We start from the raw sequence: 12,259 nt of genomic DNA, 5'->3' as shown, positions 1-12,259 counted from the left end.
TGTTATCACGGTTGAATATTTGAGAGTGTGAGTAGAACGTAAGTTCAACATACCTAGCTTTTGGCCTTGTCTTTGTATTTATAAGTTGTCTCATGGACTTTAAACTGACACAAACTCAATAAAATATAAACAAACTTACCTAAAAATTTGATCGGTTGTTCCTAAACCACTTATCAATATCTTTAATAAGATCTTCAATAAGATATTTTTCATTATTTTATTCTCCTTTGATTATTTTGTCTTCTCTTGGACCATTGGCCCAATAACTTAATAGGTGGCCCAATTTTGGCCAATCTTTGATAAAAACCATTTGACTTGGTTGACTGGCGCTGCTACCGTAGATAGACCGAACGGTATTGGATTCCAATCGTTCGGTCCATACTACATACCATACATATGCCTCCCGAGTCTGAGTTAATCGTTCGGCTTTAGCCATGATTAACTATAGGACTGATGATTTTGAGGGAGATTGTATTCGCTGCATTGGGGAGCATGCTTTTAGTTGTTGTTCATTTGTGAACTGAACGACGAGAGAAAGGCCAAGGTCTAACCGGGTTGTACCTTGTGAGGCTGAATGGCTGAATGATTTAATACATGAGGTCATTGGAGGGCGAGTAGTTGAATACTTGAAGCCATAGAAGGCCAAACAGTAGAGGCCGAGTGGCCGAATACCCGTGAGGCCAAATTGTTGAGTGCTTTAGAGGCCGAATGGTTGAACGCTTGAGACTGAATGACCGAGTACCTACCTGAATACTTGAGACCATGGAAGGCCGAGCAGTAGAGGTCGAATGGCCAAATACTTGAGGCCGGATGGCCGAATACCTGTGAGGCCGAATGACCGTGTACCTGTGATATCGAGTGGTTGAATGCTTGTGAGTGAGCGTTCATCAGGGGAATGCCTTTACTGTTCGGATGATAGTCTTGGGACTGTCTTTATTGCTCGGTTTATAGTCCATGGGAGACTGTCTTTGATTTATAGTCCATGGGGGACTGTCTTTACTGCTCGGTTTATAGTCTATGGGGGACTGTCTTTGATTTATAGTCCATGGGGGCTGTCTTTGATTTATAGTCCATGGGGGACTGTCTTTACTGCTCGGTTTATAGTCTATGGGGGACTGTCTTTGATTTATAGTCCATGGGGGACTGTCTTTGATTTATAGTCCATGGGGGACTGTCTTTGATTTATAGTCCATGAGGGACTATTTTTGATTTATAGTTCATGGGGGACTGTCTTTGTTGTTCGATTTTGAATGCAGGAGTTCAGTTTGGGACATTCCATGGGTTTTGTGAATGGTGTGAACGGTTAACTCCATATTGACCAGATGAGATGTGTGCTTGATGTTGTCTTCTGCCTTGTAAGGTCAAATGGTTGAACATTTAGGAGGTTGAATGACCGAATATTTTTGAGGCCGAAAGGTCGAGTACCTGTGAAGCCGAATGAGCGAGTGATTGATTGTTGGACACCTGACGCCAAATTTGGCTAAATACCTGAGGCCATGGAAGGATGATCAGTAGAGGCCGAGTGGTCAAATGCTTGAGGCCGAATGGCTGAATGCTTGGACAGTTGAGACCATGGAAGATCGAGCAATTGAATACCTTAATCGTTCGATTTAGGAGGAGAGTGAGAGTTCATGGAGAACATTCCTCACCGCTCGATCTGGACCAAGAGTTTTTCATATAACATCCCTGGGTTTTGTGAGGGGCTCGAACGATAAGTTCTCGATTAGCCAAGCGATTTGCGTGCTTGATTATATCATTGCATTGAGACCGAATGGCTGAATAGTTGAAATCTTAATGTCATATTTGTCTAAAGTATTTGAGGTCATCGTAGGCCGAACAGTAAAGATCGAACGATCAATACCCTTGAAGTCAAACGGCTAAATACATGTGATTGAAGAGAAGCTTTCTAACTTTATTAATACCAAAAGTAAACACGCAAGTCTTGTCATTTTTTCGAATGCTTGATGAGTGTCAAATTGGTTTGGTCCTCTGCCGAATGTAGGTACGAGAGCTGCTGAAAATTAGTTTGAAAAATAATATTGTATATATTAAATGAATGAAAAAAAAAATGTAAAGTTTGTAAATATAAGTGGTTCGTTTATGTAAATAGATAAACTTAATAATAGATTTGATGTATATTTTTTTGATTTAGTTTCGTTCTATTATTTATTTTTCAGTTTAGATTTTTTATTTTTTAAAATTATTCAATTTGATTATTTTTATTATATTAATACTAACATTCTATTTCTATATGGCAACGTCCATTGGTAGAGTTTTTATTTTTATTTTTATTCTTTTAAAAAATAAAAGTTATCATGTATTAGATATTGATTATGCTTCGTGGGAGTAACGTGTTACTTTTATTGTCATAGAACAATATTTGTTTTTAATTTAGTTGTTCTATATATAATTTTGATTTAATTTAGTCTTTAAAAAAAATAAGCAATTTAGTCTCTCTATAATTTATGATAAAATTAATAATTAAACTTAATTCTAATTTATAAACACATGTTAAAATATTTTTTTCAATTTATACATCAAATTACTCCACTTACATATTCAAATTAATTTATTTTTATATTTTTACATAAAAAAAAATTCTATTTGAACTTTAATTTTTTTCAAACATTAAAAATGTAAATGTAAAGAGATATTTGTCACATTAAAAACATTTGTCATATAAATAAAAAATATATTTTAATATTATACAGAAGTTGTAATGAAAATTAATTATTAAGTTGGTTTTAAATTGCTTTATTTAAAAAAAAAAACTAAATTAAATTAAAATTATAAATATAATGACCAAATTGAATGAAAATTATAAATGTTAAACTAAGTCGATTATGAACATTTTAACAGTGATACGTGATACTATTATTAACATATGATAGTACTGTTATTACGTTATATACGATCATAACATGAGATGTGATAGTTATTTATTTTTAAAAAAGTTAAAATATTAAAAAATTAAAATTAAAATAAAAAATAAAAAATCTCACTAATTGACACATAACATATAAAAACATGACTAAGATAACATTAAAGCGTTTTAAAAAATAAAAAATAAAATTAAACCCAAAAAAGTAGATTGAACCAACTAGAAAAGTATCGAAATCAAATCTATAATTAAACCAAATAGATAATAATTAGCTTTCCATATTCAATGACTATATCTGCCATTATAATATTATAATATAGAATACATCCCGCAAAAATAAAGATATTTATTTTGCTAATTATACACAAATTTCATTCTTTATTGTCACTTTCTCTGTTATTTATTGGAGATAGTATTTTATAACATGCGTTAATTTTAAAGAAATGTTTTTATTGTTTTAAAAAATTATAATTGTACAAGATAACCCAATAAAATATTTAGTTTTTAGGTAGAGAATTATTAATTTTATTTCATCGAAACAAGGACCTCGTTATTTTTTTTTTTATTTTTTTGCATTTCATGTCATCATGTTATTATTTAAGGCAAGCTATATTAAAATTAGTTATTCCGTTGAACTGAGATATTAATTCTCCCAAAGAAACTAAATCACCTTCTTTTCTTAAATTGTAGGCTTTCACATGACTTGATGCATAAATTGTTATTTACATGATATAAACATATAGTTATCGTAACAATCAATTAAAGTTATTACTAAATAATAATATCTGTGTCGTTTTCTAAACTTTAAATAATTAATTTTTTAAATATATTTTGTATTGATTTAGAGATACTGTATATATAATCATCATACATACATTATCATCATAGATAAAAACCATAACCATAAAATATAAAGATAAACAATTGATATTGAATTATGATACATATAATTTTATTATCATCAACTTAATTTAAACAATTCTTATCATATCAATCAAATTACAATAAGAAATTAATCATTCAACTTATCCTTTAATATTAGGCACAAATAAACCTATAAGACTTTAATTTGGAATATGTATACATATAGTATCAATGTTCTTGAGTCTTGTACATATCACAAATTTTTGTGCAATAAATTCAATCGTCAACAACATTCTCCTTATCTCAACACCACAATCTTCATCCCAAAATCATCATCCTTATCACAAAACCACCATGACAAAGTTTGTTTTATTCCATCCTTTAAGTCATAGTATTATTGTGTACTGATCTTGCAAACTATGAACCTTCTTCGACTTCACCACCTAAATCTTCTCTTCTATATGAGTATGAGAATTTAATAGAGTCAGAATGACTTCACCCTAGAATCTTTACACTAATGTATACATTACATTATACAATATGTGCATTTCTCCTTAAAAATATTCATATTCATTCAACATATATCAATACAATAATTCTAGGTGTTTCTCGGTCACACAACACACTTCAATTTCAAAGACTAATATATATATATATATATATATATATATATATATATATATATATATATATATATATATATATATATATATATATATATATATCTTATTTTTCGAAAATAAAAAGTTTTATTCAAGTATTACGCCTTCAAGCACGTGTCCAATAACCTTCACTTTGAGTTACTCCATTCACCTAATAGTTTCAGAACTAAACTTATAAACTATATTCTTCTAATTCTTTCAAGTAAGACTAAAATTTCTCTTTTTGAGTTAAAATTATTACCATCATGAACATAGTAGATGAAGTTGTTTGTTGCGTCGTCTTATCTTTATGAAAAGTAACTATAGGAAATAGACTTAAAAGGCCTCACTTCAATTTGAAATATTCCCCACTTTTTTAGTCAATACACTAATTCTCCTCTTAATTTCTTTTATAGATGAATAAAGTTATAAAATAAATAGACAAATACATGTAAATAAAAATAATGTTATAAACACTTCAATAAATAAAATAAATATAAATAATAATACAAGTAAATAAAAAATGAGAATAAACCCACCTCACTAAATAAAATAAATAAACAAATAAATGTAAATAAAAATGAGATTATCAACACCTCACTAAATAAACTGAATAATAAATATATAAATAACATTATGAACACCTTTGTAAATAAATTAAATATAAATAAAAATAAAGGAAAATGAGGTTATGGACACCTCACTGGATAAATAATAACAATAAATAAATAAAAATAAAGTTATAAACACCTTACAAATAAAATAATAACAAGCTCAGATAGTTGGTGTGTTATGTCAAAATCATTCTTGGGATGAGTCTAAACTCAACTTTTTATCTTAAATGTATTGTTTTGCAACGTATCTTGTATTTGTATATGTTGTGTCTAAGTTTATAACAATTTAAATCTTTTGATTATTCAAATTTAGCACGTCTTGTACCTTCATTAAGGTTTTATGTTGTTTACGTCTTATTATTGTCTTCATATTGCATTTCGTAAGTCTTCATCTCAAAAGGAAGCATGTTTAGAACTTTGATGATATAGAGTCTTGGACTTTAAAGGTTGGGTTTAAACTTGTGTTGCATCTTGCTTTGAAGACTTCATCTTGCATTGACATATGTCTTGCACTTTTGTCCAAGGGGTGAGTAAAAAATCCAAACTGTCAAATCCAATCATAGGTAATCAAATCCATATTATTTTATGTCCATTTAAATGGATTTATTTCAAATCCAAATCCATATTTTCTTTAAATCCATTTATTTGAATGAATATTTTATTAGATTTTGAAAATCCAAAATCTAAGGTACTTCTATGTCATTTCAAGTTACAAAATACTAGGTTGGGCTAGAGCCAAGTAAGGTAGAATTGTGAACTCATACAAGGTTGAGCCGAGTCGATCCGAGTCAAAGCCAAACAAGCTCAACTTAGTCTAGATTAAATTGACCAAAGTCAAACTAAATTAATCTAAACCTGAATAGAGTCAAGTGACTCAGACTTAGGTCCAAACGAGTCAGCCTAGGCTCGAATATAGTTTTTGTGAATTAGCCTGACCTAAGTAGAGGAGAGTTGGTCTGGGCCCAAGTCAAGGCGAATCGACCCTTGCTTAGATCAAGCCGAGTCATCTTATGGGCAGGTCAAGCTAAGTTGACTAAGGTCCAAAGTCAAGGGAAGTCTGTCCAACAACAAGTCAAAGCAAATCATGTCTGGGCCAAGATTGAAATGAATTGGTTTGGGTACACGTCAAGACGAATCAATCTATGATACACAAGTATATCTTAGTTGAGTTGGATGAATCCATATTTATTTTAGTCAAGACTGACCTACATACAATTGAATTGGATTATGTCCAAATCGTGTCTAGTTTGATCAAGATCGAGTTGAGTCTATTCCAATTAAGATCATATCAAGTCCAAAATAGATTGGATAATTACATATTAAGTCACGTCAAAACATCTTATACATCATAATATGTATATTATTATAAAAATATGAATGTTGTGTATTTAACATATATACTAAGATATAAAAACGTGTCTTGTCTTATTATAAACCTTGTCCATGAGTATTGGTGTAATAGAAGTTGTTGTTTGTTGTAACACAAGTTGTTATTGGTTGAAAAATACAGTTAGTGAGGTTGTGATGGAAATTGTTTACCTAATCTTTATATACCGAACTCCTGTATAAGTGCTAGGAGCTAGTGCAATGGTCGCTATGTGACTATTCTTGTACTATGAAGGTAACAGTCTCCTCAATACAGTTAATTTGTGTAGAAATTATACTCGTTAATGCGTTGCACTTAATGTAAGAGATATAATAACGAGGGCTGATGTAGTGATAAATAAGCCACACTTTTTAATGATCCACACGTCCGCATATATTGAATTTATATTTATCACACAGATATTCAAAGTTTTATTTTAAAATGAGAATGATAATTAGTATCATTAATTACAGTACTAGTCAAGAAATTAAAACCGATAAAGCACGGTGTTTATGACTTTTCAACGTGCTGCTGTATGATATTCAGTAGAAATTAACGTTCTTATTTCACTTGTGAAACCAACAAAAAGAAGTCAGATACTGAAACTGTGTTGCTGGTTTTCTGGGGCATCTACTACATCAGCTATAGTGAGCGTGATCTCGTTGTTGGAGAAGAGTTGTTTCAAATTGTATGGCCCTACAGAGGAGGGTGGTCCATCCCATAATGCCTTGGCGAATTGCTGATGAATCTTCTGTGTTGGATGAAAAGAATCCCACCATACATGATCACCAGCATGGTCACATAAGCTGAACTCTGTATCTTTCGTAGTGTCCCCACAGCTGAAGATGCCACCGTATGGTCCACTTCCACAGCAAGCATTAACTCCATCTTTAAAACCTTGATAAAAATAAAAAATAAAAATCCAGTTGGTTACCAAGACTTGTTCATACTTGTTTTTTTCCATGAATTGGTTGGAAATTACATACCATAATCTGTGGGGTTATCTATTCTATCTAGAAGCCAGTCATAGAAATTAGAGTTGCTGTACATGAACCCTTCAAGGACTTCTTTCAGGCTTGTGAGAACAGTACTCAAAGCATTATTATGTGCTAGACCAAGAGCAGAAGCTGCCTCAAAGCAACCACCTTTGTCGCTTTCAGGGTTTAGAGATCTAAGAGCTGGCAAGCAACCCAAAGGAGACAAACTCAAGAACCCAAATTTTCTTGCTCCTTTCTCATATAGAATCTGTAAAAAAGAGATCAACTTGTTATGTTTTTCCTCCTTAAGAAAGCCGATCAGGGTTTCATTTAGTTTGTTTAATTTAGCAAGCAAATTAGGCTTACTTGGATGGCCTGTGTCAAATTTCCAATGACCATTCCAACATATTGCTCAGGATTGTAGCTTGCTTGCATTTTGCGATCGGCCAGATAACCACCCATATAATCGTTGCTTCCTATGCTAATGAAATAAATTGCTTCTGAGATCAATTCCTTTGCTTTCTTCTCTCCAAGCTTTTCTGATAACAAGTTCCTCACTTCTTCAAAGTGACGTAATTGTGTTTGAAAATCAATCACCTATTCACATAGCAACTTGTTAAAGAGTTCTTCATAAGTCAGTTTCACAAGTTACATGTCACGGATGACATGAATCATATGGTGCTGGCAATTTACCAGTTTATTATTGGTTTCAGAAAGAACACCGGCCCCACCAGAAGCAAAGTTGACACCGTTGCTGAAATCAGCATTTGGTTGCAAAAAAGGAGGAATTAGTGGAAGTTCAGCATATTCAGCTGCATCAGCACGTAATAGAATAGAAGTTAATTTAGCACACACCAAGGACAAAGTACTATGATATTTGCTTCAAAAACTACACCAAAATCATTTGTGATCTCTTATATGGTCATTGAATTATTAACAGTGGAAAATAATAGAGTCTATATAACGGAAGTGAGATGCACATAAAAAAAGAAGGATATATTAAAGCATACCTATAAAATCTACAATGACACGACCATCTGAGAATCGTCCCGTTGGTTCATGAGAAAAAGCGTTGAGTCCATATGGTTTGTAATCCGCTTTGTTCTCTGGAATTGTATCAATGAAGTTGTTGTTGCCAGAATCTACAGTGGAGTCGCCAAATATGAAAAAAGCCTTGGGTGTAGTGCTAATTTCGCTATGGGATGTGCTGAAATTCAGTGAAGCTATGAACTGGATTAAGGTTAAGCAAACAAGAGAGAAACCCATGGGAAAAATTTTCTTTGCCATCTTCAAAACTTTTCAATTACTCAGCCTTTCACGTTCCTTTTTGTGCTATTTATACAGAGCATACTATGCTTTCAACCGCGATGCAACCGATGCAGTGATTAGTATTAATTTACCATATTCCGATCAAGAATTTTAATTTCCAACAAAACACTTTCGCAAAACCTGTGAAAATTATAGTAGTATTTTTACGGTAATTCTTGAATTTCACTTATGTATAAAATTATTCTTTAATTAGTTCATTAGGTTAATGGGAAGAATTTCTAATGTATATCATTAACGGTAAGAGATGCCATATTAAATAACTATTTATCACGTCAAACAAAATAAACATTATTAATACAAAAAATCAAGAACCTACTTGGATTAGTTTAACATAAAAAGTTAGAACACAACCAGCATAAAAAATCATAACAATTGAATATGAGCGAATAAAATAAAAACATATTTTGTAGTGGTAGTCATATATTCAATTTTTCAAAATCCTGTTGGATTAAATCTAGATCCAATAAAATATATTGAATTTGTAATAAAATCTATTTTAATTAAATAAATTAATTTTAGATTTTTTTATCCAATTGAAATTGGATTAAATTTAGATTGAATTAACTTTGTTTATGGATTAAATCAAATAAGATCCATTATTTAATACATTTAACTAAGATAAAATAATGATTAAGCCGACTCAATTTGATCTAAATTTTAAATTTTCATCTATCTTAGCTTGTATCTTAATTTTAAATTTTCAAAATCATAAAAATATTCTACTTAAATTTGATTAAAATTCAATTTAGTTTGAATTGAAAATCCAAAAATATGAAATTAGCTAGCTTTAAAATAAATCTACTTAAATAAATTTAAAATAATATATATTTATAAATATAAATAAGGTTTCACAATTTGAATGTTTTGCTTACCCTGAATATTTTGGTCTTAATTTTATATGCTCATGTCGGACTTTATTAACTTTTGTAATTAGAACAAATTCGTATAAATTATGGCTGTATCTTAACGTCGAGACAATAGAATTTTGCATGAATACGACAATTCTTCAATGATCTATTATATAAACCCATGAGACAACTTACTTTGGACACATCATTGTAATTGCCAACCAAAGTAGCCCTCGGTGATTATTACAATGAATATATATATATATATATATATATATATATATATATATATATATATATATATATATATTGATTTAAAAGAGAACAAAATGACATACCTAAAAAGTATTAGCAGCAAGAACCATACAAAATTTAGGTATACAAAAAATATAGTTATCTCAACCAAAACCTTTAAATGTTTGAGTAATATTTTAACTAAACCATTTTGATGAAGATAAGTAGGATATTTTAATTTTACTGAAAACTTTGAGATACAACCTTGTTTAACCGATTTTCAAGAAATTAGAGAATTGTTAAGAAACACAAAAAGTTAATAATTGATTTTATATATATATACTTCCAATAGAAGATTTAATAGCTTTTTGAAATAATTTATTGTGGGATGCATGGTTGAATAAACAAGTAATAAAATGATTGTATGTATAAATTTAGAATAGTAAGATAATCATTGACATAAATGGTTTGCTTTTTATAATAAGGTTAAATATGTATTTTGGTCCTCATATTTGTATCCAATTCTCAACTGGGTTCTCATATTTTATTTTGTCCCAATTGAATCCAAATATTTGTTAATTTGAAACAATAAAGCCCTCTCCGTTAATTTTTCACTAACGCTATTTAAGTGTAATGATATGGATAAGAGATTAGTAGGTTATTTAAAGTGATTCAATTACCTGGAATTTTTATTTAAAAAAAAAAATAGTTAGAAATTTGGAAAGGAAATCAGTCACAACCTTGTCAAAAATTGCAGATAGCAAAATTTTCACTGAGGATGTTCCAGTTCAAGGAAATTCTAATATGAGCCAGGAAGGAAATAATGGATTTAGATTTATGCAGCAGTATAATCATCATCCAGAAAAATTGGTAATGACTGGAGAACAGATTTGTCAAAATACCCTTCAGTTGGTGCCTAACATCCTCTCCAATTCCATTTCTTTGAAACAACACATTACATGAGTTAGCAAAGCATTCACCACTGTTGGCTCTATTGTTGCAATAAAAAATTCACACAAAATCATCAAGAAAGAACCACCCCTAGTTGCGTTCATCAAATATCCTTCATTACAAAAGGTCAAAAACACACAAATTTCACAGTTAAAAGTGCAAGAACAGGACCCCCTAAAGTCTCTAATCGAAACCCAATCTCATTGCAAAACACAAAAGCCCTCACCGTCGATCTGCAAGGAAGAAGAATCTCAACCAAATTTCGAATACAGAGAGAACCCAGGATTTCCCAAATCAATTTGAAACGAAAACTCTAATCCCAATTCGCAAAAATTAGATATCAGACACAGAAGCCCCTACGAAACGCAATAAAAAACAAAAGAGGAGGAAGAGAAGGAAGTTTCCTCCTTGCTGCGAATTAGAATAGAGGGAAGAAGAATAAGAATTGCCAACACGCCTCCGTCCCCTTTCCGTCGTGCCTTCACGAGACCACTCCCTAAGCACGAGCCAAAAATGGTTTTCCAAGGTTGGGTGGTCCGCGAGATCAGAGGAGAAGAAGCTCAAAGCTTTTGATGGCTCACGTAAAAGGAAAGAAGACGAACTGGAAAAGCAAGTTTCTACCGCAACCAAAGCTGGGTTCTCCAGATTCTAAAAACGTAAACCTTTATTTGGTTCTCTCTGGGTTTTTCAAATTTTTAACTATTTTTTTTAAATAAAAATTCCAGGTAATAGAATCACTTTAAATAACCTACTAATCTTTGATCCATGTCATCACACTTAAACGACGTCACTGCAAAGTTAAGGGAGATGACTTTATTGTTTCAAATTAACAAATATTTGGATTCAATGGGGACAAAAAAAAAATATGAGGACTCAGTTGAGAATTAGGAACAAATATGAGGACCAAAAGACATATTTAACCTTATAATAATAAAGTTGAACCATCTCATTTTCTATTGTAAAACTTATCAGGTAAAATTAATTATACCACAACATTATTGTAAAATCCTAAATTTTATAAATTTTAACTATAAAATGAAACATTTTAGGTATTAAACCATACGTCTATTACATAATCATATAATATGTATTTATAATATTGTTTAATCACATAAGAAAATTTCGATTTTTACAAATATATTTTTTTTTAACAAATTGAAAAGCTATTAAATACAATAAATATATATATATATATATATATATATATATATATATATATATATATATATATATATATATATATATATGATATTTCCTCGCATTTTAAGATGATGATCACTCCCTCTGGCGTTTCCTTCACAAAAATAGAGAACTAATGGACTGGTATTGATATTATCTTTACATTCTCAATAATATTATTCCCTGATACGGATATGTAATTTGGATATGGAGTATCTACGTTTCTTTTTCTATGTACCTCGGCATATTCCTTCGGGTTAGAATTCCGTTTTAAATCTACATTTTAAATACAACACAGAAATAACAGAAATCCAATTAAAAATTTGAAGGAGTATTTCTCATATCCTTAAAACGTAATATGCAAACACATTCAAT

The 12,259-nt window shown here is 30.6% G+C and overlaps 1 protein-coding gene across 1 annotated transcript; it reads right to left on the bottom strand.

The window, feature by feature from the left end:
* Positions 1-6,767: 6,767 nt before the first annotated feature.
* Positions 6,768-8,634, bottom strand: LOC106761644 (GDSL esterase/lipase 1). Its single transcript, XM_014645210.2, has 5 exons — positions 8,354-8,634; positions 8,037-8,155; positions 7,710-7,940; positions 7,353-7,611; positions 6,768-7,263 (listed from the first exon to the last, which is right to left on the bottom strand). The coding sequence occupies exons 1-5, from the start codon at positions 8,628-8,630 to the stop codon at positions 6,959-6,961; spliced, it is 1,191 nt and encodes a 396-aa protein (XP_014500696.1). The 5' UTR covers positions 8,631-8,634; the 3' UTR covers positions 6,768-6,958.
* Between the last annotated feature and the right edge of the window lie 3,625 nt (positions 8,635-12,259).

The sequence above is a fragment of the Vigna radiata genome, chromosome 5, assembly GCF_000741045.1.
Source record: "Vigna radiata var. radiata cultivar VC1973A chromosome 5, Vradiata_ver6, whole genome shotgun sequence".
In the NCBI taxonomy this organism is placed as follows: Eukaryota; Viridiplantae; Streptophyta; class Magnoliopsida; order Fabales; family Fabaceae; genus Vigna; species Vigna radiata.
The sequence above is the reverse complement of the archived record's forward strand: the minus strand, read 5'-3'. Positions and strand labels throughout refer to the sequence as shown.

Excerpts from the sequence above, each read along its gene's own strand:
- LOC106761644 (XM_014645210.2), bottom strand. The coding sequence starts at position 8,630 with ATGGCAAAGAAAATTTTTCCCATGGGTTTCTCTCTTGTTTGCTTAACC. Across the intron at positions 7,612-7,709 it reads ATTTGACACAGGCCATCCAA|ATTCTATATGAGAAAGGAGC; the intron begins GTAAGCCTAATT and ends TCTTTTTTACAG. Across the intron at positions 7,264-7,352 it reads AGATAACCCCACAGATTATG|GTTTTAAAGATGGAGTTAAT; the intron begins GTATGTAATTTC and ends ATTTTTATCAAG.